Raw genomic sequence first — 27663 nt, 5'->3', positions numbered from 1 at the left:
TCTGACTTTTGTGCAAGGAAGTGGGCTAAGGGCTACTCATTTCACTGGGATCTGGGTGATAATTCAGCCTTTTGCACTCAGTTTCCCATTTTATCCATGCACCTGAATATTTTGTGCATGCAACTGCCCCTTTGCACTTCCATACACATTTTGAAAGTGTGACTACCACATCTATTTTAGATAACCCAAGCCTGAAAGCTTTGATTAATCAACACTAGGCCAAACTGGCTAATACCCATCTCTGAGTCTGTCTGTGCTCTCTGGTTGTTCAGTACTCACCAATGCTATGGGAGGCCGGCTCCATCTCTTCTATCTGAATGTATCTGGCCCCAGCCGGAATCTCAAACATTTTCAAAACACCCACTGAAAATTAAACAAAAGTAAAGCATTCTCAAAAAACTGATAGCAAAGCAGGCAAGTTTAAATTCTGTGGAACACTCCCACTAGGTTTTGAAACCACAGGTTTTTATTAACTATGGGTCAAATTCATAAGATCCAGTGATTCAATTCAGATAATCATCCAAAAATGTGGATTCTTATCTGGAATGTATATGAACATGAGTTATTTGCCCTCTCATTCTGCAGTTCTCTCATAACTCCCTGTTTTTTCCTCCTGAAATCTCCCCAAGATTTGCCTAAGAGCCTCCTGGCTCCCCTTCTTCTTTCTAAATCTTACTTCAATGAGAGCCTTCCAGCTTCCTATCTTTCTCTTTCTGATAATCCTACCCCTGCAAAAGTATTGCATGATCCTTCTCATCTCCATGTCAGGTTCCCAGCATTCCGTGGCTACCCCCTGCACTTTTCTTTGCTCCTATCACATCTCTCCCTTCTTGCAACACCATGTTTCTCTAGAAAGGCTCTTGCCTTTCCACTACTTTGTCCTACTCCTAACCCCTGTGAGAGATTAGGTAAAGAGATAGACATTATTTTCACATGGATTGCTAAAGATACTGTAGTATCTTGACTACTCTTATGCAAAGGGCTGCCCTCAGCAAAGCTCTCTCATTTCTGACTTCCTTCGTAGTCTTGAGGGGTCAGACTCCAAGTGGTATCAGTGTGATCCCACCCATCTGTTAGCAAAACACCTACATGGGATGTATGTCTTGCAACATGCACTGAAGTTGGCAAGGTTGGGAGCTCAGGCTGATTGATCTACAACACAAGCAAGTTCCATAACCTTCACAAGGTACGCCCTGGACTCTATCAGCTAAATGAAGCTGTCATACGTGGGTGCAGACAGGGAAGCAGTTACTGTGATAGCCTGGCCCCAGTACATCAAGGGCTTTGTAAATGAGGACCACAACCTTGAACTCAATAGACAAACAGGGCCTGATCCAAGCCCCACTGAAGTGAAAAGGGACTTCTTCCATTGATATCGATGGTCTTTGGATCAGGCCTCTGGCACAAAGGGAAAAGCAGCGTTATATATATATATATATATATATATATATATATATATATATATATATATAGTTGTGCCAGTTTGTGCAGTTTAGCAGGTAATCCACTGTATGCTGTAAGAACTGTAACTTCTGGGTAGTCTTCTCCTACAGTGCATTGCTTCGGTCTAGCCTGGTGATGCAATAGCTTGAATCATATAAATAGCCAGCTAATAGATAGGCAGAAAGAAACAGATACCATAAACAAGCTGTTGTAATTAACTGACTAAATGATTGGGTCCTTGCTCAATCAACAGAAGACCAAGCACAGCTGGGAGCTATCACTTTGGCAGTTATAGAGGGCACATCCTTAGATAATATCAACCAGCAGAGCACCAATGAGGTCAGTAAAGATACGCTACCTGATGACCCTCATATCTGAGCACACAACCAGCACTTGGACATCAAGTTTCTGGGCTTTCATTTTGTTTGCCAAAGGTCTGCAGAGTAAGACAAAGGTCTAGTCTTCTTTCTCAGTATTTTGTTTTAATTTCAAAATGCAAAACCTGTATGTAATAGCCTGTTAAGTGACATGCAGTTGGCCAGAGGCAACATAAGCAAGCATTCTGAGCCTGTGGATACACTTCTGGCTAGAAAGACATGGCCTTCATTTCAGCAGCAATATCGCTCTAACCTTCCTGTTCTGTGTTTGTACTGTGCTTCTCACAATGGGGTCCTCGTCCATGACTAGGGCTCCTAGGCCTGATGATAATACAAATAAATACTACTACTACTGATGATAAACTATGAGATGTAGTTGTACGTATATCTGTAGGGCCAAATTCTCATTTCAGCAACACCCGTGTAAATCTGTAGTAATTCCAATGGACTTCAAGAGAGATACTCTAGAATAGGTTTACACAGGCAGAACTAAGAGTAGGTTTTAGCCCACAGATGGATAATATTTGTTACATGCAAAGGTACATTAAAGCAATCACATCCAAAATATGAATACTCTTCCCCTACTCCCAGGCCAGACTCTCACCTGGCTGCTTTGGGGATTTGATGAAAGTCCCTTTCACCGTCCGGCAGTGGGAATTGTCACCCCCGCAAACACCACACTTGTCATCCTGCTTCAAAGAGCCAATTTCCTTGTCACATCCAACATGCTGTCACCAAAGAGGGAGAGAAAGAGATTTTAAAAAGGTCACATATGTAGAGCCTCAAAATTCAAGGCAGGCATCATACCTCATAGCTTGTCCTGGGCTTTGGCCCCTCTCCAGTCTTACAGCAGTATGACAGCTGTGCAGATGTGTATGGCAGGGGAAGATGGTAGTGACTTTCCAGTGCAAACCCTCACAAAAAACTCTGCCAGCTGGTGAATCATTCTCACTAGCAGTCACTCCCCATGACAAATGGGAGATAGATCTGATATCATGTGCCCTACTTCTTTTATGGTGCTAGGGAGCTTTTAGGCTAATGTAAGCCTTCAGGGTTGTCCTGCTTCAATTCTCTGCTACACTTGACCACCACCTGGTAGCTCCAAGTCCCCTGAAGTCCCTCAGAAAGAATCTATAGGGGTGAACTGTGCAAACTTGGATGCCAACTTTGGATGGAAGTCTTAGCCCATCCACCAGTATAATCAGCCACTCCTCTACTGGCACCCTTGATTCTCTGTTTATAAAAACAGTGTGACATAATAAAACAGAACTTGGAGGAAAATATTTAACGAGCTTCCCCCACATTACTAGTTGAATGCACATGAATTGCCTCCTACACATACACAGCTTCTCTACCATTGTGAGTGCCAGGGAAGCCTGGGTAAATAACAGCGTACCTAAACCTTTATTTACTCTTCACACAGTGCCCCAGTTTAGAAAGGAATTTTAGATTCCTATGGAAAAGTCTATAAAAAATGTAAAACATTTAAGATTCCACTGACTCCAGAAATGTTCATGCTTGTTCTCTCTTCCTCTCATATGAATAGGCAAAAACTGCCAGACCCAATGATCAGTTACATACGTACCACACACTCCCCCCGAACACAGGCGCTGTATTGGTCTCTGTAGCTGCATCTGGTACCATCATGAACCACCTGGTTCATGAACACCACATCTCCTGTTTCCTCTGACTGACAAATCAGCTCACACTTCTGAGCATCTGCAGCAAAATAAACATTGAAAAACCCATGCTCATGGCAACACAATGGAGTCAATACAAAATACAAACTATCTTAATAAGAGGAACTTGCTATCTTGAATTAGAATATTCTCAAGAGCCATTCCCTTCTTGTCTCTAAGTCCCTCCTACATTTGCCATTCGGTACTCTATATTCTCGTACAACAAACTTAGGGAGGTGGATATTAACCACAACATATTAAGATTTGACTCTGGCAGAGTAAATTAAATGATCTAAAAAGTACATGGATTGGGCAAGCTGTTTTCATTCTTTGTTGAAATCTGAAATGATTGTTTATGTAGTGAAACACCAAATTCTGCCTGCAGATATGCACGTGCAAGTAAGTCCCTTTGACATCCTCGCAACTGCAAACACATTGAGTTAGCTAGTACACCGCTACCTCGATATAACACCACCCAATATAACACAAATTTGGATATAACTCAGTAAAGCAGTGCTCTAGGGGGGTGGGGCTGCGCACTCCAGTGGATCAAAGCAAGTTCAATATAACATGGTTTCACCTGTAACGCAGTAAGATTTTTTGGCTCCCAAGGACAGTGTTATAGCGAGGTAGAGGTACACTACAGAATCACTTGATTCCTTTAATTCAATGAGAGTTGTGCATATCTGAGGACAGAATTTGTCCCACAACAGCTACAAATACAACATATCATCCAACTGTGTAAAGCAACACGGCATTATGAAAAGATTGTAAAACAGTGACAAAAATCCAACCTAAAAAAAGTGCAGATAGATAAATTTATGTTTAAAACAAACAGCATATTCTCTCCTGCATCAAAAATTCCTATTGTTGGAAGACAGTGGGGGAGATATCAGAGCACTGCTTATGGCGCTCTGATTCTGTTGGCTTGTCTTCATTATCCCCAGCCCTGATGCAGGTCAGAGGCGCAACTTATGGGCTGCATTAACAAATACCAGTGGCACATGAAAATCAGTTTTGCGCCTCTTGCTTGCCTGGATCCAGGTGCAGAGGTTTTATTTCCCCTGAAATTATTGACAATATCACATATAATACAAAGAGCATTTTCCTGCTCTATTTCAGGTGCTTGTGATGTTCTTAGTGCTCGCGATGGAAACCCTCAGCATAGGCTTCTGTAGGTAAGGGAAAGTGATTTTTGGGAACCTGAAGGGCTGGTGATGGAATATGAAGCTTTTCTCTTTAAAGAGCACTGAGATCATACAAGCGTGAAAGATGTCACATAAAACCAAATTCGGTTTTTTCTCTTTAAATGACAGCTGAGTGCAGGGGTCTTTGATAGTGTCCTTGCAATGTGAAAGGCATAATCACATACACCTGTAGGAGCCACTACAGTAGGCCAACAGTGGCAGCAGTGTCATTCCAATAGCAAGGAAAAAATATATATACAGGTCATAAGTAACTCAGGACCAATCCCAGAACTGTCCAAAGAAAGAGCTATCCTCATTGCCATACTGTAACCTATCCAAACTCTTCTGAATGGTCCCCAGGGAATGTACGCAGCCCACAAACCAAACAGAAGTCCGGTCGATGACTACACGAGCACTGCCTGGCCGAATGGGCTGTCTCCACTCACCATCGTGGTGCTCATAAGGAAGCCAGGTGTGTTTGGAGTTCTGGTGGGTATAATAAGAGTTACGCTTAGAACACTGCTGGGCACGGAAATCTTCGTAGGGTCCAAGACACTCTTCAGTATTGCAGACTTGGTACTCATAAATGGCACCTGGGCAATGGCGCCCACCATAGGCTGGACTAGAAAATAAATAGGGGGATAAAGAATTTTGAAACTATTTCAGAAAGGGGTACTCAGACCTGATGCAGCACAGTCCTACTTCGGATCGTGTGTGAGGGAGGCTTTCATGACTGCCTCTCTGAAGCCTGGATGTTCTAGTACAATGGCATGAGGTCCCATGAAAACTTTAACTCTGGAAACACTGTCCACAGGTCTCCGTGAAATACTTTTTCCTCTTCACTCGACTGACTTTCCCCACATTCCAGTCCAGACTACCATCATGTTAAAGGACAAATACATGTTTGCACAGAAAGACTTATTTATATTAGGTTAGTCATTTAAAGCACCAAAGCAACTGTGAAAGCTGGTGAGCCCACAATCCATACCTATCACAATCAACTTTGTGCTAGTTTGACAGTCCATGTAAGCACACTTGGCTCACACGTTAGGATTCTTGTCCCCTGCCAGCATATAAGAGCAATGAAGTGGTACAAAGTGCACGTGTATTGCCATAACTGCTAGCTGCTATCACCAGGTCACTGAGCCAAGAAGCTGAGTTTGATCCATTTGAAGCCCATCTGCCTTGACAGTGCTTCTTTGTTGTTAGTGCTCCTCTGGGTTAAAGGAAGGTGACCAGCTCAGTTTGATTACGTCAAGCTTCAATCCTATTAGGTGCATGTGAAGAGAAGGAGTTAAACGAATTGTAGCTCTGCATTTAAATTTAGGGATTACAGCTGGGATTTTCAAAGGAGACTAAGGGAGTAGGATAAACAAATCCTATGGGAGTTAAGAGCCTAATTCCCTCAGGCTCCTTTGACAATCCCATCTTACATATCTGACCATAAGAGATGCCCATGATCTATAGCAACAAAAGCAAAGAAAGGATGGACAAGCATATCCCTAAAGTTTGCTAGGCTCTGGGAAGGAGAGTTCCCTTTAATGCTCTGACACTCAGTGCTGTGGTGCCAAGGCATGGCCCTTCCTCTCTCCAGCTTACACTCAGCTGTCCAGAACAACACCTCACCTTCCTTCTGACTGACCTACTGGAGGAAGGAGGAGAAGGCCCTTGTTCTCTGCCACTTTCAATACAGCAAGGACTGAGAGAATGAGCAGAAGGCCAAACTTACGGTGGGTTGTTGCAGTTCCTGCTGCGGGAGCGCACCCCACCCCCACATGTCCTGGAGCAGGAGCCAAATTTGGACCAGGAACTCCAGCTGCCATCCTGGCTGTAAGGCTGCTCTGAAGTCTTCCAGATGCAGTGACCCTTGAAACACCACTGGAACAGGAGAAGAAACAGGAGTTACCGGAACACCTGCCTCTTCATAACTGTCCAGTGTTAGTGAGGAGAGAGATTCTATAGTCATAGGGGCACCCAGCTTAACAACATGGTTTAGAATCTGGTCTCCCACTCCTATTGGTCAGATGGACATGACAGACAGTGGTAACTGTGAAGTCATGAAACCTTAAAGTAATAAAGAAAGGTCTTGGGGGCCTGGGTGGAAGAGTGGACTAATGAACTAGCCTATCACCTCCAGAGAGCCAAATTCAAAACCTGACATAGGTCACCAGTGAAAGTGAGCTGGGTTTGGTGGTTTCATCCTAGTTCCCATTTGTTCACATCACATTAGGTAAAACTTCTGCTCAGAAGACAGCTAGGAGTAGATTGGCAGGGTTCACTGCACAGGTACAGCTCTCTGAGTCCAAGGACCAATATAGCAACGGACATCACAGATCAGGACTGTGGCATTTGCCTCTATTATGCTTGGTTCTCACATGTGCAACAAACTTCTCACTTTCACAAACACAAAATTCAGTAATAAATATTGTACCAAAATCTCCCATAAAACAGAGATTTGTCTTCATGAAAACTGCCTGGGTCTAGAACCTCAGCTACAGCCAGACAGCACATAGCTCAGTTCAGAAAGGGGTGCAAAGGCTGATCTAAGTTACGGTTGCCAATGGTTCTAAGGGGCACATACAGCACCAGGGGTACTGGAGGAATATAGAGATGTCCTAGCCATGCCTCCTTTCTCCCAGCCACACCCATTATGCCAGCACCCTGGGGCTGGTTGTGCTAGCTACGTGCCCACATTACAACAGTGAAGTAGCAGCACAGCACCCCAGGACCTGAGCCATAGTTTTGTTGACTTTGGTTTTGAGCTTGATACGCTGCATCTAATTATTGCTGACCGCAGGGTGTATCCCACAGATCCTGCAGCGTGAATGGCACGTGTCCCTCAGCTTTGCATTTAAACAGACAGTGGAGCAATCCAAATCCAGCGGCTTTGCCACAAGAGCATAGAATTATTCTGTGGCCAGGACTAGTAGTCTATAATGCTTCAGAGGAACATTGTCAAGCAGTTGAGGCTCAAAATTTGACTTTCCTTACAACTGTTACAAACTGATGAAGAATATCCTCTAGTTGTAAATATATAGGGCCAGATCCTCAGCTGGAGTAAAACAGCATAATTCAATTGAAGTCACTATAATGATTTACACCAGCTAAGGGTCTTGCATCTGGTTTGTTTTGGTGTTTTGTTTTTCTTTAAATCTCTTTGTATCTGAGAAACTGAAAAACACAATCTTCACTGTTTATTCATGACAATATCCTGTGTTTGCCCCACTGCTGTAGAGACAGAGGCAGAGAGTGCAGGAGGACAAGTTCAAGTTTACCACCTGTGAATGCACAAACTTTGCTAGAAGCTGTTGAATGCACAAACACACATCATTGGATGACTCATAGGCAAGAGATGCCCTTTAAGATGCTTTTTTATGTAAACTGTTTTTTAGGTTCATGGCTTGGCTTTCCCTCAACTGTTAACTTTCTATCTGTCCAGAAACTCCAGCATGCACTGCATTGATGATGTCAATAACCCCTGTCATTAGCGCTGTAGTCTGCATATGAGGCAGGATAACTGTGTTTGCATTCAATATTCAGCAGTTTTCTACATTTTCTGGATTTTTACTTTTGAGTTCTATAGGATATCAAATAAGAATATTCAGCCAAAGCGCTTCCTTGGCCCTTCTGCAGGCAAAACTCTTGTTGAAATCAGTGGGAATTTTGCTACTGTAAAAACGGAGTGAATTTCAGGATCGGATCCTTTAAGGAGAAAATGTTATTTTGAATAGAAAATGACTGGCTGGGATGATTTAGTTGGGGATTGGCCCTGCTTTGAGCAGGGGATTGTACTAGATGACCTCCTGAGATCTCTTCCAACCCCAATCTTCTCTGATTCTATGACTTGCCTTATCTTGAAGGCATTTGGTAACTTATAAAAAAGTTGGCTTGCTTCTTGACAAACCATGTCCAGAAATATTTGCCATATTGAAAAGGTCCCAACCACTAGGAAAAGGAATGTTAGGAGACAATCAAATATGCTAATAAAATAAGCATTTTAGCAGGATTGGCTGTATTCCTAGCTCTGCCACTAAACAGGTGTATGACCTTAGGTGAGTCACTTTATCTGTTTCCTCTGCAGTCCTTTGTCTTTCCTCTCTATTTAGATTGTTAAGTTCCTCAGGCAAGGACTGTCTCTTGGGCTGTGTATGTACAGCGCCTGGGCACAATGGAACCCTGATCAGTAGGTGCTACTGTAATAAAAACAAATAATTTGATACAGTGCACAGGCTTTCACATCTAGTCAGCCAATTCAAATCCTGCCCAGGCAGGGACATGGAGCTGTCTCAGCAAAGGCCTTTTCTGAAATGGGTTGGTCCTCTCAGTCCAGATCCCAGTGGACAACGATTTATAGCCCCAAACCACCACCACAACTGGCATTAACTAGACCAGGGGTTGGCAACCTTTCAGAAGTGGTGTGCCAAGTCTTCATTTATTCACTCTAATTCAAGGTTTCACGCACCAGTAATACATTTTAATGTTTTTAGAAGGTCTCTTTCTATATGTCTATAATATATAACTAAACTATTGTTGTATGTAAACTAAATAAGTTCTTTTAAATGTTTAAGAAGCTTTATTTAAAATTAAATTAAAATGCAGAGCCCCCCGAACTGATGGCCAGGACCCGGGCAGTGTGAGTGCCACTGAAAATCAGCTCACGTGCCACCTTTGGCACACGTGCCATAGGTTGCCTACCCCTCAACTAGATCCTTTTTGGCAGCCACAGGAGAGAGAAAGAGAAATGAACAGGTCTGGAGACTAAACTGTCTTTCACCTCTAGAAGCGATAGCTTGTGGTCAGGATTGAGAAACACTGGCAGGATGATGCCACTGCTACCCATGCTATCCCCGTTGTGTGGGTAAACCATGGATTTCAGTCTCCAGATGTTTCAGCCCCGGCACCTTTCACCACCATTATATATAACATGCACAGACACATTAACAACCTGATTTTAGAAGTTCTAGACAGGGCTCATTTAAGGAGAAGCCGTTCAATAAAGCAATCTCTTGTGTGAGATCATTGTGACATTTTAAAGTTATTAGAAATTCTTCATTATTTTAAAGACATCCATCTACTGTGAAAAGATTTCCTTCTCAAATGTTGGTATGATGTGGAATAGGAAGCTTCATCCTACAATGTCTAAACATTTTATATCCAGATTTCCCCCCACTCTTTTCAAATAAGGATTGTGGGGGCAGCCTCTTCAAACTGCAAAGTTTTCTGCTGTCATTGCCTCTGGGACCTTATGTCTGAATAAGAATCAAGTCTCATGCTCCAGTTGCTTTTCTGACTCATTGGCACTTGCATACTGTGGTAATGAACATTATAGGAAACCCTGAAGTAGACAGATCCTGTGATGAAGTCATAATCATGAATTTATGACATCAAAGCCTGTTCCCATGGCATTAACTGTAACATCACAAAGTTAGCAAGCAGTACGGCTTCACTTCAGAACCGAGTAGCAGGAGCAGATGGTCTGTAAGGAAGAAAAGCCTTTGTCTGAACATAGATGTATTGGATAATTAGAGAAAAAACAATAATAACTGTACTTCTTTAAGTGAGGAAAATGTTGAAAGACACATAAGTGGAAATGATTATGAATGAGTTATTATAAAGTAATCCTTAGCATGGACGCTTCTTTCAAAGGCTCAATGTTACCTCTAAAGGAATGGGCCCTTCCAATCTTTCTGAATAAAACATATGGTACAGAGCAGCTGTAAAGAACAGATATGCTTTTCAAGATGCATGAGACTATAGTTCTTCCCCCCAGGCCTGTAATTTAAATATGACTTACAAACAATTTTCCTACAAAATACAGTGTATGTTCAGTGTGTGCACATGCTTGGATCTCTGTGAGTCAGCGTGTGCACTTGTAAGTAAATATCTGTGCATGTATCGGTGGATTTGCATGCCTCGGCATCTATGTACCATTATGGGGGTCATGTCTATTTCCCAGTAATAGTGAATCCAGTCTACTGTATCCTGCCCACTACCGCAGGTACCTTGCCTGATGAACATTCGGTCCCATCCAAGGGGGGCCCTTTCTTGGTTTTGCAGAAGTAAGGGTTATCTGGATGGCTGCACCACAGCTGCTTGCAAGGGTCAAAGGTTCTGAACTGTGAAGCAAACAAGAGCCTTTCTGTTATTTTAATGAGTAGATAAAACAACAGCCTCATCCACTCCCAACCCTGAAATTATGAGCATGTAAGAGAGAGACAGCAGGTAGAGTCAAGAATCATAGAATATCAGGGTTGGAAGAGACCTCAGGAGGTCATCTAGTCCAACCCCCCGCTCAAAGCAGAACCAATCCCCAGGCAGATTTTTGCCCTAGATCCTTAAATGGCCCCCTCAAGGACTGAAATCAGAACCCTGGGTTTAGCAGGCCAATGTTCAAACCACTGAGCTATCCCTTCCCCTACTCTGAACCTTTCCCATTGCAGAGACTTAGACCCCAGGGAGGCAGAAGCAACTTCATGAAATTAGTTTTGAAGTGGAGCTGAGAGTGTCTCGTTTCAAACAACTGTTTTCAACCCACTTGGACCCCTTTCCTCTCCTACAGTCTGAATGTGGACAATTCCAGTTCCTTCGTTTTGAAGTTACTTTTCTAACCCCTAGTCCAGAAATTTGTTGCAGCTCTTCCATCAGGGCAAACAGAAGATGCAGTCATCCTCCAGGGTGCTATCACTTCTGATCCAATCTGGTGAACAGGCAGGAAAGGAAAAGACTGGAGCCAGAATCCTCTTGGTGGCTAAAAAAGCCTAATAAACCACGCCGGACAGAAACTTCGCAAGATGCTACCAAACCCAGGACTACTTCACACTTGGCCCACAGAACCACTACGCAACCCCCCTGCTGCTTCCTTAGCACACTCTATCACTGAGGGGGACTTGCTTTCATTCTGCAGCAAGAGAAAAAATTCCGACTCTATTAATAGGAGCAATACTCACAGCTGTGCATGTTTTGTAACCCACACCAAAGTCAAAGCGGCACTGTTCATCCATAGAGTAATTGATTCCCGGGAGCTCTGGTAACTTGGGCCATTCATGCTCAAAGGGATCGTCTAGCAGACAGTCATAGGAACTGCAGTGACATCAGGCAAAGACAAAGTTGGGTTGAATGTTGCAAAATTTACTCTTTCTCCACACCTTTCTTCTTTACTGTTTTGTGGTTTTACCCATCTATTTCCCTGACACACACACACCCATATTAAGACATCTTTGCTGTCTTGACCATCCTCCACATCCCTTACAATAGCCACCACCACCATGTGCATTTTTCCATCAGCTAGGAGAGGATGATGCATGGTCTCCCCAAAGCCACTTCACAGGCTGGGAGCAGCACCCCTCTAGAAAAAATTTGTCTCCACCACAACAGCTCTGGTGGTGTCCATCATCACTCACTGACGACTCCTCCCTTGGAGTGAAGAACCAGCAAGTTCACTACCAGGTGCCTAACTGTCACTGTCAAGGAAAAACTCTATGTTAGCAATAGGTGCTGTTGTCACAACACATTCAAGGTGGTCAGAAGATTCCAGTCTAGGATTTATTGCTACTTCTCCTGCCCAAAATAAACAGGCTGAAATGCAACCAAATCCTGGCTAGACTCAGCTGGTTATAAATCTGTCCCTCCAGTAATTCTTTTTCAATTTTACTTCAAACAAATGCACAACTTACTGGGGTGTTACACTTTCTGCAAGATGCAGAACACTGGCCAGTCTAAAGGATAGGCAGGGGCATTGCAGGTAGAAACATGTGAACTGATCAACTCAAACTGCAAAATTACTTAATATCAGCTTTGATGTTTCCTCAAAATAGCCATGATTCACTTGAAGAGAGAGAGAGTGTGTGTGTGTGTGTGTGTTTTGTGAATTTCAGCTTCAGTGATATCCGCATCTTTTTTCAGGCTACTATTTGCACAGTCCATTGAGTAAGAACCTGATTTGTTAAGGCAGGTCACGTGGAGAAGGTCACATATTTTTCTAATGTGTTTCTGAATGGCTAGACCTATCCCAGGTGATCATAAGTGTCATTTCAGCAAAAGTCACTTTCACATAAACATTCTTCAATGAAGATATGAACATGATCTTTGGAGAGGCCCGGGGGCTCTCCATTCAATATGTTTTTTTCATGTATTGAGTATGGTATGTTCTGAGCCTATTCAGCAATGATCATCAGTCCATAGCACAAAATTAACAGAGGTTTGTCAGTGCAATTCATTATATCACTAAAAGAAGGGGAGAATTAACAGCGAAGCTAAAGCGAGCACTATCTTTCAAGGTCAGGGTTCAGAGACCAGAGTTAAGGCCCTAAGAGAAAGTTTATATTGTGTCTGCTGCACAAGATTCTTTTTGGTTTTGCTTTCCTTATTCAAATGTATCTTTGCAATAAGATGCTTCCATTCTCATTCTTCCATGCATATGCTAGTTCACACAAATACATGCAATCATTCATTTGTACAATAAAAACATAGACTAGCTAGTCTAAATCATAGTTGTTGAAATTGACCTACTGTATGTATCGGTTCAACTCCTGCTTGCTGCATCGGGACCAATGATAACGGTGAAATGCAGCTTGCACCAGTGGTGCCATAATGCTCCCCATGCTGGTCTCATCTGCACACCGGTTCCCCTGGCCATCATGTTCCATTCCTAACCTGTTAAAAAAGCCTGTGAGTTCTGTTCCAAAGAGACATGCCAGATAGACAGTTATCAGTGGCATTCTGAATAAGGACATTTCCTCTAAAAGCCTCTATTTAACTGGATGAGGAAGGAGGCATATTCACTGTGTCTTTCCGCTGGTTGGACCAATAGTTGCCACTTTTCCAGCATTCCATGCAATTCCAGCACCAGTAAGAGTGCAGGTCTGTACAGAGACAGAGCAGGAATAAAATGCAAGGAACTGAACTTACCAGCTATGGCTATTAGAACTATGATCCAGCTTCTAGGATATGACTTAGGCTCAACTCAGGAGCATAAGAAAAGTCTTTGTCCAAGACAGGAACTTATAGAAGAGGCTTCTAAATGGCACAGGTTTTTTTTTTAATTTTGTCCTCTAATGGTGCTAAATGGACTCCCATTAGAGACACTGAATGGATACATAAAATGAGGTGATTAGGTCATTTCTGGGGTTGGCAAAGTAAAGATATGTGTGTTAATGGGGCACATTGGCGCATTGCTGAAAGAGGGCAGAGTTAAGATTGTATAGGCAACCCTGACTCTGCATTTCCTGGTTTTCAGAAGTTAGAGTGTTGCTCAAGTCAGCATTCTGCAAGATGACATACCACCTAGCAACCTTAACTCTGCATTAAGGTAGATTGTACATACACCCATTCAATTTCCAGACTCAATCTGGTACCAAGGTGACAGATCCTAAGATGTGCAGATATGTAGACTGTAAACTCTAAGGCAGAGATTGCCTTTGAGTTGCTCGCTGCACTTACTATACCACAAATAGATTTATTCACTCCTGTATTTACCCATTTTAGCAGCCATGTTAGTAACTTGGAGGGCCATTATTTCATCACATCACAACTTTGCATACATCAGAAAGTCCACTGCATATGGCAATGCTGAGCCTGGGGGACTAAACGCCCTGCTGAGCCACCGTGCAATGATGGAAAAAAAGAGATAAAATGTCCAGCTGTCTCCTCCAATGACTTACACATGGCCAGTCTCATGGGCAACCACGAATGCTGAGGAGAATCCATCCTCATGGTTGAGAGTGCAACTGCGTAGAGGGTGGCACATACCAGTGACGGGAGCATAACCTGGAGCGAGACAGAAGACAAAGCAAGAGAAGGGGGTGGGGTTCATGAGAAGGAAAAAACCACAAGCTAGAGCCATTCCAAATGTATTTCAAGCCCAGCTCCCTGCTGAGGGACACTGACTCCACAGCTGCCTGGGAATATAAATGAAGCCTATCATATGTTCCACCAGCTCATAGCTCATGGAGGGAAATGGGCTTGGAGGGTATTAGAATTACACACTGCTTGAACCTTGCCTTGCCACCTGCAATAACTGTGTTGCATTCATTCCTGACTCATTCTCACACTAAAGGAACAGTGAACATTGTCCATATCTTAAACAAATGCACCAGCAACTGCTATAATCCAACGGCCACCTGTACAGATGGATTGAAAACATATTTGACAGCCTCCTTGCCCCTTTCTGCACCTATTCACATCTCTGACTGCATGTCTGACATGCCAGCTCCTTCTCAGATTAATCTCATAGTAGTTTCCTTGTAATTTTCCTCAGAAGCTTGTTGCACTAGGTGGCAATAGGGACTGCTCATGGGTTACAGAGTCTTCCATCCTTAGATTGCTGTTTCGACTCTAATCCAATCCACAGGTCCTGAAAACTGTAATCATCTCATGGCTGCTTGATAATCTATGTCAGTGGCTCTCAACCTTTGACAATTACTATACCCCTTTCGGGAGTCTGATTTGTCTTGCATACCCCCAAGTTTCACCTCACTTAAAAACTACTTGCTTACAGAATCAGACATAAAAATACAGATGTGTCACAGCACACTATTACTGAAAAATTGGCATACTTTCTCATTTTTACCATATAATTATAAAATAAATCAATTGGAATATAAATATTGTACTTACATTTCGGTATATAGTATATAGAACAGTATAAACAAGTCATTTAGTTTGTACTGACTTCACTAGCACATTTTATGTAGCCTATTGTAAAATTAGGCAAATATCTAGATGAGTTGAGGTACCCCCTGGAAGACCTCTGCATACCCCAGGGGTATGTGTAGCCCTGGTTGAGAACTACTGGCCTATGTGAAATGGACTGGCAATCTCAGCCCAGTTTATAGTAGAGAGGTGGACACCAACTGACAATCTCATCTGACAAAAACTTAATCAGCCTGGAAGCCAATCTACCTTCACAGCTTTTCGAGGTCAAGGAGAGGGGTGGTGTGGAGCAGCCTGTACACTGCAGCTGTCAGCACAACAGATATACAAGGGATAGTCTCTGGGGCAACTTTCAACAGCACTAAATAAAAAAAAAACTTCCTCTGACCCTGGAATGCTCCCTGGCATTTTGGGGCAATGAGCAAATGGAGAGAACTGATCAAGGATGAGTGGGAAGTTCTCTCCTGTCCCTCTCACAAGTCGATTTAATTTGCACTAGTTATTCAGCAGTGAGTGATAGTATCTGGAGCACTGTCACAGCAGGCAAAACTAAGAGGGCAACATGTCAGGTAGGTGACAAGAGGGGAAAACAAACACTACCAAGAAAGAAACTTAAGCCAAGGAGTTTACCAAATACCTCAACTGGTCAGTACCCACTGGAACATGGACATGGTTTCCGGTGAGGTCATCTTGGCTGCCAGTGCCAAGAACAGGCTAATATTACACGTACATACCCAAACATTCCTAATATTTTCCATTCCATAATGGTAATGCATCTTGACTAACCAGACTGCATGCGTAGAATGGCACCACTGTTCAATTTAACCCCATCTCCTCCTACAGGCAGCAGACCTCCTAGAGGTGCTGTGCTCTAATGACTGTTTCAGCCTGACTCCCTCCCCTGACTGGTATCCCTATTTTGAACACTGACACTATGCTGTCGCTTTTCCGGGAAGTTTGTGACTGCAGTGACTTCTCTGTACTATGTATCTTCTAGGCCATTTGTTCCCCAGAAACCCAGTGGTGGGGGAACAACTAATAATAATTACTCTGGAACAAGGTGGAGGGGGAAGGATGTGAGTGGAACTGAATCTAATTCATAAACTGAATGAATGAGCGAATCAGCTCTTTGTACAGGTGGCCAAGGATGATAAAATAAAGCAAAAGTGAACAGTTTCCTGAAGACTCCTCCCAAATGAAGGTCCTGAAGACATCAGTAATTGACTCCATGGCCACCCTGATAGGACTGAATGCCTGCGATAAAGGCAGTTGTTAAGAAAAATGGAGTTCAATTAAATCATTGTGTAATTCTTTACACTTTGCTCTCTGTCTGCCTGTTTACCTCATCCTACAAGGAGTTTCCAAGACCAGCAACTATGTTCCAGTGTTCCCATAGTAATGGTCCACTACAAGTAAGGTAGTCAACTGGGCAAACACGGAACTGGACAAGACGTAACTTCTCAGCTCCTACAGAGACAATGGATTGGGGTTGCGGCCATGAGAGTCATTTTTGTAAATAGGGATCTCAAGGAGGTAGATAAGCAGGGCGCTTCCAGGGATCTTCTGGAAACACAGGTTGAGAGAGTCATAGAAGCTATATATTTGGGGTGAGGGCCAAGGGTGTAATACACCTGTAGGTGCTCCATGGTTGGTAACCAGCAGCCACCGTTGTTAAACAGGGATTTGGGAAAGCGAAAAAAGAAGCCTCCCTTAAATAGTCTGAAGGTGGTAGCTCAAAGACTGAGCCGCATGGAGCCCAGAAGAGACTAGGGAAGAGGAGAGGATAGAGGAACTACAAGAGACCATGTTGTGTTATTGGGCTGTGCTGGGTCAGATACAGCCAGTTATGGCCACACTGCTGGGCACACTAGAATTACTGCAATACAATCCCCAGGCCATTAAAGAGAAATCAGATGGTGGAAGATGGGGAGCAGGACAGGAGCTATTGGGATTTTGACTCATATAAACAACAAAAATACACTTCAGGAGGACAACAAGGGGGGCATATAGCTGGCGAGTATGCAGCAGTCTCCCAAACAGCTGATTCCCAATCATTCCTTAAGAAGAACTCAATAATGATACAAATAGGCACCAGCCTTACAAATGATTACTCCTGACTTTCAGTCACTCTTATTTAGGCGCCCTCAGTGTGCAATTGCATAAGAAACCCTATGGCCAATTCTGGTAGCTACCTCTGACTCTAGCTTAATAGTGTGCCCCTTCTGAGATGCATGTGGACACAGAGTATGTGCCAAATATGACGAGATATTTATATGGATAATAAAAATGCCCTAAATTATATCAGCTAGCATTATAAAATATTCAGTAACTTAAATGTTCCTTTTTCCAGACACATGCTAACCACTAACTGGATTTAGCAAGAAACTTCCTCCAACTGCCTGTTATCAAATTATTGCCCATTATTGAGGGTTTACTCCTTCTTGTGGCACATCTGGTACTGGTCACTGTCAGAGGAAGCTACCAGCTTAGATGAACCATTAATCTAACCCAGTATTACAATTCCTATGGTCAGGCAAAGACCAGGCACGGAAAATTTCAAACCAATCGATTAATGTTTTGGAAAATTATGGGCATAGGAAAACAGGATGCTATAATGCAGTGGTTCCCAAACTTGTTCCACACTTGTGCAGGGAAAGTCCCTGGCAGGCCGGGCTGGTTTGTTAATCAGACTGTGTTAGCAGGAAATCCCTTCCAATTGCTGGGTTTCCCCCAAGCCCAGTAAACTGCACATACATGATCAAGATGAATACAGTACCTTGCATACCTGCTGGACCAAAATCTTGCCTGGTGAGGAATATGGCATGGTCATGGTATTCAGCATGGTCTGGGTCTGAGCGCTGCTGAGAATGGGCCCAGCGGCAGACCTGCTCCAAGCTCCGAGATGGGTTCCCCCGCTCTATCAGGCTGACTGACTGGGGGGGTGAAAAGAAAGGAGGGGGCATTACAGGGTGACAGTGAACCTGTCCCAAGTTTTGAGGTAGAGGGTACGGAACATCCCCAGATAGAGTTTCCACGACATTAACAATGAAAACATAGTATATTAAATTTCATAGAATCATAGCTTAAAGCCAGGAAGGACCACCAGATCATCTAGTCTGACCTCCTGTATGTCAGAGGCCACCTAACACCACCCAGCCCTGCACAGCAAACCCAACAGCCAAAATCAGACAAATGTATCACAACCCTCAGGAGACTAAGCTCTTGCGTATCACAGGGCGAGAACAGGAGGGGCCAGATGCACTGGTGCCCAAGGCCCCTTCAATGGCAGGGAACTGATTGAGATATACCCGGTCGATCATTGCAAGTGACCTGCATCCCATGCTGCAGAAGAAGGGAAAAAAATCCCAGGTCACTGCCAATATGATCTGGGGGAACACTCCTTCCCGACTCCATGTACGGCGATCAGTTAGACCCTGAACATGTGAGCAAGAACCAGCCAACCAAGCAGAGAGAGAAAATACTTTGTGCCACTCAGAGTCCTGGCCCACTTTACCCAGTGTCCCATCTCCAGCCACGGCCATCTCTGATGCTTCAGAGGAAGGAGACAAAAAAAAAAAAACAAACAGAATATATTTGGGGCAAAAAAAATCCTTCCTTGGCCCCTTCCCCTCCAGAAATTATAAACATGCAGCACCCCAGGAATGGAGGATGTCTGGCACACAGTAAATGGAATAGTAGTATAGGGAGGGGTAATGCTGGACAAAGATTCCAAAGTAAGTGCCTAATCTTATGAAAACCTAGGTAAGATCTTCAAGCACAGCAGAGAGGATCTTGATTGTTCAGATAACCCATACACGGTAAACTGCCTGGAACTCAATGTACTGTAGAAGAATGAAGGTCTGAGTTGGCCCTGTCAGGAGTGCAACCTGTGGCTTCTAGTTCACATCTCAATGTTTAGACTTTCTGCTTTTGCCTCCTTTGCATCTTCAGAATATCATCATCAATTAGATGCCAGCATTAACACCTTAGCTGAGAGGCCAGAAACCCTATCTCCTTCCTCAGATGGAAATGATGTTCTGTTGTCATCTGCCTGGGGATGCTTGCCACAATGTGGGCTGCCTCAAATCTTTTTCTCATGTACCTGGGAAACCATGATCACCGCCTTCAGGCTGCACGCAGTTTCTGCTCACCAGGAATATTTCTCTTGTAATCAGATATTTTCTAGGAAATGCTGGTGTTCTGTATCTGCAGCAGCTCATAAAATGGCTATTTGCTTCAGTTCAGCAGTGACCAGACAGAAAAACCCTTCCATCAGTGTAGGCTGCATCTACATTACAGGGCTATGGAAGCACAGCTATGCTGGTAGGGCAGACATATCCTTTGACTCTGTCATAAACAGATTGTTAAGGGTTAATGTCTCTTGTACCTGTAAAGGGTTACAAGCAGGGAACGGGACACCTGACCAGAAGACCAATCAGAAGACAAGATACTTTTAAATTTGGGCGGAGGGAAGCTTTTGTGTGTGTTCTTTGTCCGTTGTGTGTTCTTCTCTCGGAGGTCTGAGAGAAACCAGACATTACTACAGGCTCTCTAAGTTTCTTTTCTAATAGTAAGTAAAAACAGGCGATTTAGGTTTTTTGATTGTTTTACTCTATTTGCAATTGTGGATCTGGCTGGTTAACTTTTATATGTGTTAAACCTTAATAGCCCTCCCTATGCCCAGCTAGCACAGAGCAAGGAAAAAAAAATTTCTCTGGCTGCAGTTTAGAAAAATAGACTCCTTCTCTCTGCTTATGACCAGCTAGCAGAGAAGCAAATTAATAATCTTACTGGCTTTTGGATTCTTATCTATCCCACTCAGCTGCCAACCATGTCATAGCATTCCTTCTCAGATCTGAACCTTAGAGTTCAGAAAATGAGATACTAGCACCTGAATCCTCTAAGCTTAATTACCAGCTTAGATCTGATAGCACTCCCACCACCCAAAAATATAGTGTTTTGGGGCACTCTGACCTCCCCAGCCTTCCCTGGGGACCCCAAGAACCTAGATCCCTTGGGTTCTTAAAACAAGGAGAAGTAAACCATTCCCCCACCTTTCCCCCTCCTAGAATTTCCCTCCCTGGGCTATCCTGAGAGATACTGATCCAACCTCTTAAATCACCATACAGAGAAGCATCTCCCTTCCCTTCCACAAAGAGGCAAACAGATTCAAGGAAAACAAAGAGAGATTCTATCTCTCCCCCTCCCGTCTCCCCCGCACCCATCCTGGTGAGTTATCCCAATCCCCTGGAATAACACAAGGGAAACAAGAAAAAAAAATCAATCAGGTTCTCTAAAAAAAGAAATCTTTTAATAAAAGAAAGGAAAAAGTAAAGAATTATCTCTGTAACTTCAAGATGTAAATATTACAGGGTCCTATAGCTTACAGACACCAGAAAGAGACTTTCCCCCCAGTACCAATACAAATCAAAATATTCCCGGCAACGGCACATATAAAAGTTAACCAGCCAGATCCACAATTGCAAATAGAGTAAAACAATCAAAAAACCTAAATCGCCTGTTTTTACTTACTATTAGAAAAGAAACTTAGAGAGCCTGTAGTAATGTCTGGTTTCTCTCAGACCTCCGAGAGAAGAACACACAACGGACAAAGAACACACACAAAAGCTTCCCTCCGCCCAAATTTAAAAGTATCTTGTCTTCTGATTGGTCTTCTGGTCAGGTGTCCCGTTCCCTGCTTGTAACCCTTTACAGGTACAAGAGACATTAACCCTTAACAATCTGTTTATGACAGACTCCTCAGAGAAAGCTTTGTATGCCATTTTTTAGCATCATCACAACACTTTGGTCTTATGCTGTACGTTATAGCTGTACGTTATAGCACTTTAATGAGAGGATCTCAGTGTTCCACATCAGCTGACCAGCCCTGTGATTTAAATATTCTATTTACAGATAGGGAAATAGGCACAGAGTGGTCTAAAATCACACAGCAAAAAAGTGACAAAATCAGGATTTGAACATATGAGACTCACTGAGAGGCAATGTTGTCCAGTGGACTGAGCAGTAAACTAAGCCTGACTCCAATCCTGGCCCTGATACTGATTCACCGTGTGTCCTAGGGCAGTTCACCTAACCTTTCTGTGTTCTGGTTTCTCCATTTGTAAAATAGGAATTAAAATAGTTACCTGATGGACTGTTGTGAGGATTAGTTAACACTTGTCCTCTGCTTTGAAGAGGTGAATCATGAAGGCCCCAATTTGGGAAAGCATTTAATTGTGTATGCATAATCATCAGAGCACTTAAGCATATGCTTCACTGGAATTCAGTGGGACTTGAGCATGTGCGTAAGTCCTGTCCTGAATAGCAACATTTTCCTGATTTGGGGCTTATGTAAGTGCTAATTATTAGTGCTAGTAGACACTACACCAGACTGTTGCTGTGCACTTAATTCCCTTTTGAAGGGCGACAGAGGAGTATTATGCCTTGACTCTTACTGCTATTACATGTCCCCTCCACACTGCTCTGTGTCTTGGTGAAAAGCTCAAAATAAGTGCAGCTATAGCAAAATAAAACCCAAACGCCACAGAACCAGTCCAGAAAGCGGCTTCTCTGCACTGTGGTATGACAAAATCCCTGCAACCAAAAATTAACCTCAGTTAACCAAATAAGATGTTAATTACTGAGAGATTAACCCTCCTGCCCTACCCCTTCCCAAGCCAGCTCAGAGCTGGAGTCAGCAGCAGCAGCAGCAGCGGGGGAAGGGTAAGATTTCTCAATCAAAAACACAGGGGTACTGTAAGGCAGAGATGTCCTCATGTCTGCCTTCTATAGAAGGAAAATCTTTGGAGTCTAGGAATTTCACAAGTCTCACGTGAAACTGAGAGAGATTCAAGGTAGTTTTGTTTCAGTCTGGCAAAGCCACAGCATGTGACAGCTGCTTACGGAGGGAATGGAACTAATATTTCATATTTAAACAGAAATCTATTTGCCTTTCACACTTTAGCCAAAGATCAAAAATAGCTCTTCAGAGCAGGGAACTTGCCTTACTGTTTGTAAAGCCCTGTGCAAATTTACCACACTGCACACTATTTTTAACAACAATAATTGTATCTGCGTTTAAAGTAAAGCATTTGCTCCTTTGTTTTTCCACCCTAGCAGGTCCTGTGCTGAAGCTACAATGCTGATTGCTGACCCTGTGAGATCCCAATCATTTCTACGGAACAGATTCTGATACTACATACATCTGCACAGAAGATTAGCTCAAGGAGAAGACTGGCTGTGTGGAAGAGGATCTCTAATGCAAACACTAATATATAACTAGACTGAATTCTGAGTCATCTCCCCAGGCATACACACCAATCTGAAAGCAGGGGGTGCAGACAGACAGGGAAGTTAGCTGAAGGTGTCGTTTTTATAGACATAACCCAGTCTGGAAGCTCATTGCATCCCTCAGCCCAAGCCTGAGCATGCTGTATATTGTGACCATCCCTTTCCCCTAGATAGCATCTTCTCACTCCAGCCCTGTATTTACCTGTCTGTAGCCCACCATGATCATTCTGACCAGGACAATGTTAATGTGAACCCCCAAGGACTCGTCGTGGTAAATTTCATCCACCTAAGAAAAAAAAAAAGAAAATAGAAAATAAAAAGTTAAAAATAACCCTACTATTTAAAAAAACACTGGCTTTTGAAATGTCCTCATGCCTATAACAATAGGCAACCTCTCCAGATCCTACGACAGTACAGAATATCTGCTAGCTTTCTTCATGTGACTATTGATCTAAAAAGGTGCAGTGGAACACGAAGAGAAGACACTGTCGGATAACATCTTTAAAAAGTAGTATAATATTTTGTCTCTCTTGTAATTGCTTCTTCAAAACTTGAAAATAACACTTACAGTAACTGCTGATCCCTTTCCAGGTAGAGCTGGTATAAGCAGTATCTCTCTGAAAGTTCAAGCCCTATTTCAGCTTGTTAACCTCTTTTATCGCATGGGAGTCTCTGGTCACAGTCAAGAGATTCCCTGCTGAGTAATACCGCCAGGATTTACTCCACCCTTGTGTGGTGGAGTAGCATGTTCTTTAATTTCCAAACACTGAAAGCAGCAGTGCCAGCTGTATCCCACTTTCCCCTCACACGACCACTAGTGTATTAACTAGGTCTTTGTTCCGAGCTCCTCCTGCGCCTACATGTAGAGGGATTGCTATTTGATGTAGTAGTTCTGGTCTGGGGGAAGGACTTATGTAGTATCCCAGTTCTGAGGATGCAGTGTAACAGTTCTTATGAAGCAGGTATTTCTATCTGTAGCTCTCATTACATCCATTTTAAAACTCTCTTGGGGAACACAACACAATCATCCTGCACTGTGGTGGTTCCCTCTCCAAAAGGGCTTTGTTGCTACTCCTTGAAGAAAAACACATTGTACTTGATAAGTAGCTAGTGACACTAGCCCACTACTGGGGGTGTAGTCTCAGAAAGGAGACACCCCATATCACTCTCAATCGAAGGAGACAAAAGTATGCTGGATGCAGGTCCTTGTCCACACCATGGACCGTCAATGGCTATGCAGGGTGTGGAAAGTTTTGCAAATCCAGCAATTCAACTAGGTGGACATCCATTCAATGCTCTAGAATGTGCATTACTGCTTTGATACATCACTGCCCAACCCCCAGCCCTCCAAAAGCACTTCACATCCATCATCCATAGCAAAAAAAAAAAAAAAAAAAAAATCAGGAAAAGCATCTGATAAATAGCTTTCAGAGTCTCTCTTCCAGCTGGTACAATTGTCTTTCTGCCACTGCCAAGAGGTCCTATCAGAGGTTCTTTTTGAGGGGCAGCTGACAGAAATGTCCCAGAGACACCAGAAGATAATACAGAGACAAAGGAAACTTGCCAGATGTGATTCAACGCCCTTCTCTCTCTCACGGCCCCCATCAGTACACAAGCCCCTTCCTCGCCCTGTCCTTGAACAAAGCAGACTGAATTCAATCTGTTCCGATTCGTTCTGTGAGGTCTCTCCAGACCACTTCACCTTCTCTCTCCTCCCAGCTCTTCGCCCTTCCCTTCCTTTCTCATGTTTGCTATGCATTCATCTTATGAAGTCCTAACTCACATGCCTCACGGGAGCAGGAAATGGTTAAAATAATCTTCCCTTGCTTCATTTGAAAAAAAACACTGTAAAGCAAAACTGATGCAGGACGACAAGGGTAGAATATCCTTCCTTTCCGGGGTGCCTATCACATAACCCACATGAAATCGCCTTTCATTTTTGGAACATAGTGGGCTGTTTGTCTCCATACAGGGCAAGAGACAGACTCTCTTCAAAAGATGTAACACCAAATAAATATTTAAACACAGACACACATCTACACATACTCTGTTTGAACAGTCTCCATAGTGACATTTAAACACTGGTCCCAAAGCCTTGCTTAAACCCACTCCTGCTCCTTTCCTCACTCTGATTCTGATATACAAAGTCATGCATGGCCCAATGCAAAGTTAGTGTCTTTCTTTTTTTAATAAATGGTCCATTTTTAAAAAGCAAAATTTCCAAATGATTGGGCGCTTTGCTGTCTGATGATATCCCTGTTATCGTCAACTGAGTCCAGAACTGCTAGATTTCCCATGGCACTTGCATCAACCTCAGATCATCCTGCAATGAGTGGTTATTACCAATGGAGAGTCTGAGCTCATCCAGTGGAAGGAACTGTTTCATGTCCTAATATCCTCACATTTTAAGGAGAAAAATGGCATTTCAGAGAGAGATACAAGATCTTATCAAGCTGAGTGAATTAGTCATCTGAAAGCCCGCATCAGCTATAAATCTGACCTACGCATGCCAAGGAGGAATCCAAATGAAAAGACAAATACATTTTTAAAGGACAGGACCTCTTTACGAAGCATCAGGAAGAACAAAAGATGTGTTAACATTTGTAGTTAAAGGTAACCTGCAAATGAAAAAAAAAAGGGGTTGTGCCATTTTCTTCCCCCTTTCAAGGATGTATAAAGGAGGCTTGCAAGGGTCTTTCCCATCAGCTTCAAAAACACTTTTCTTCCACACATGTTTAAAAGCAGAAATTCAGGTCTTGTCTATCCTGCTTTTCCTGGAAGACCCTCTGGACAGCTTGAGAACTAGTAGGATCATGACATCACATATAACAAGCAGGTGAAAACTGACTGAGTGAGGGGAAGTTATTTTTATTCAGACTGTTTACAACTATTTGTTTAGAGGTTTTTTGTTTTTTTTCTGTTAACACCTATTTCACACATCATGTACTATAAATGGCCAGAAGAAAATATCTGTTACTTAAGATATAACGCCCAGCACCTTACAGTTAAAGTTTAATAAAAGTCTTAAAACATATCAGATGCCTCCAACAAAAACAGAGAAGGAAAGACTTGACATTCTTTGAATTTCTAAGGTAAATACAAGCAGGAAATAATAATTTAAAGAATCAGCCAACATTTTCAAGAGTCTCGAGTGATTTGGGATCTCTCAGTTTTTGGGTGCCCAACTGGAGACACATTAAAAGACCCCCCTATTCAGAAAGTGCTGAGCAGTGCCTCCCCTGTCTCTGATAATCAGGCCCCTGTAAATTGTCTCAGATTGCGCACCAAAAAATCACTAGTCACTTTTAAAGAGCTTGGCCTTCAAACCTTCATTACACATAATGGAGAAAAGGGACAAAGCCAAGGTTTATTCTTTGCAGGTCACCTTTAAGAGGGACAAATCCAGGGTCTGAATTCTTACTGCTATTCCCACTGGTCCTTGCCCTCCATAACTCAAGAAAGGGTTTTCTTGCAGTATTTTACTGAGCAAGAGGATATGGGACAGCTTTAGGGGCATAGGAACTAGGTCATTGCAGTAGAAAGGACCGCTAACATGTGCAGGTCCTGTGTCTATTTATCTCATGAAATAATCTCTGCATGAGAGAATGTGTCAATTTATTATCTGGCCCAACAAAAATCATCATGAAGCTCAAATCTTGCAGACCTCACAGGGTTGGATCTGAAGATTTTTTTTATAAACCCTGTTACTGCTATCCTCTTCAATAGCCTACTCTGTCCTTTCTTTTGGAAGCTATTGGAGAGTCCTACGGTCAGGGCCAGCTCCAGGGTTTTTGCCACCCCAACCGGCGGGGAAAAAAAAAAGAAGCCACGATCGTCGACTGCTCCACCGCACCGCTTTCTTCTTTGGCGGCAATTCAGCGGCAGGTCCTTCCATCCGAGAGGGACCGAGGGACCCGCCAACAAATTGCCGCCAAAGAGCCCGACCTGCCGCCCCTTCCCCTTGGCTGCCCCAAGCACCTGCTTGCTGACCTGGTGCCTGGAGCCGGCCCTGCCTACAGTAAACAGATGCCCAAAATAAAATTTTAGACTAATGAACTACATCTGCCAGCAGTGGTAACTTCCATCCCAGTACAATTTCCCTAACACACTAGTGGCTTTTGGGAGATGTAGTACATTCAAACCAACTATCCTGGTGGAAACACAAAGGGGGTTGTCTGAAAAGTGGAAAGAATAAAGTCTGAAATACTGAAAATGTTCTTTAAAATGGTTTTGTTGATGAAGTCAGCCACTAAGCAAAACACTTGCAGAGATGCCAAGAAATCTAGTCTGTGCATGCAGCTCCAGTGACAAAATATATACAAAAGCAAGAGAGACATCTGTGGCCCTCAACCACCCACAAAACAGATGTGAATTTGGCAGAAAAACTGGTCTCTAAAATATTTTGATTTTTATAACATCAGACTTGACTTTTTCAAATGCTGATCAGGTTAGCACTGCTATGGGGCACACAGCTGGAGTGGAGGTAGGAAGGGTTCCAAAGCTATCAGAGTTGTTTTTTGCTAGTTCCTCAGTCTCCCAACTAAACCACTGGAAACACAAAAGCTGGAGTCATCACAGATTTAAGCAAAAGGTGAACTGGATTGCCAACTATCAGGAAATATATATAAATCTGTCAGTTACAGTCAGTAAAAAAATGTACAGTATGTCAGTAAAAATGGTAAGTTAACTTAAATAGTTTCCTTATTTCATCCAAAAGAGAAATATTTTTCCTGTACTCTTCCATAAATGTCCAGACTATAAGAATATTTTAAATATGTCATCCAAATTTATGGGACTTTTCTGTTTTGATGGCTAAAGTTGTGGATTCTTTAAAAATTCATAGAGACATTGTATGAAGCCAGAACTGCAGTTTTCCAGACTACATTAATACTTTTTAATGTATGGAACCTAGAATGAATATACACCGCTACCTCGATATAACGCTGTCCTCGGGAGCCAAAAAATCTTACCGCATTATAAGTGAAACCACGTTATATCAAACTTGATTTGATCCGCCAGAGCACGCAGCCTCACCCC

The 27663-nt window shown here is 43.0% G+C and overlaps 1 protein-coding gene across 1 annotated transcript in view; it reads right to left on the bottom strand.

Moving 5' to 3' along the window:
* Positions 1 to 27663, bottom strand: part of ADAMTS14 (ADAM metallopeptidase with thrombospondin type 1 motif 14) — a 91823-nt gene that overhangs the window by 12369 nt on the left and 51791 nt on the right. The window contains exons 5-15 of the mRNA XM_030569834.1: positions 22829 to 22912; positions 18113 to 18269; positions 14346 to 14451; positions 13195 to 13338; positions 11634 to 11766; positions 10689 to 10802; positions 6416 to 6564; positions 5133 to 5308; positions 3406 to 3539; positions 2425 to 2548; positions 280 to 363 (exon numbers count right to left, since the gene is read on the bottom strand). Coding sequence (XP_030425694.1) covers positions 280 to 363; positions 2425 to 2548; positions 3406 to 3539; positions 5133 to 5308; positions 6416 to 6564; positions 10689 to 10802; positions 11634 to 11766; positions 13195 to 13338; positions 14346 to 14451; positions 18113 to 18269; positions 22829 to 22912 — 1405 coding nt within the window. The remainder of the gene's footprint in view (positions 1 to 279; positions 364 to 2424; positions 2549 to 3405; positions 3540 to 5132; positions 5309 to 6415; positions 6565 to 10688; positions 10803 to 11633; positions 11767 to 13194; positions 13339 to 14345; positions 14452 to 18112; positions 18270 to 22828; positions 22913 to 27663) is intronic.

Source organism: Gopherus evgoodei, chromosome 7, assembly GCF_007399415.2.
Source record: "Gopherus evgoodei ecotype Sinaloan lineage chromosome 7, rGopEvg1_v1.p, whole genome shotgun sequence".
Taxonomy (NCBI): Eukaryota; Metazoa; Chordata; order Testudines; family Testudinidae; genus Gopherus; species Gopherus evgoodei.
The sequence above is the reverse complement of the archived record's forward strand: the minus strand, read 5'-3'. Positions and strand labels throughout refer to the sequence as shown.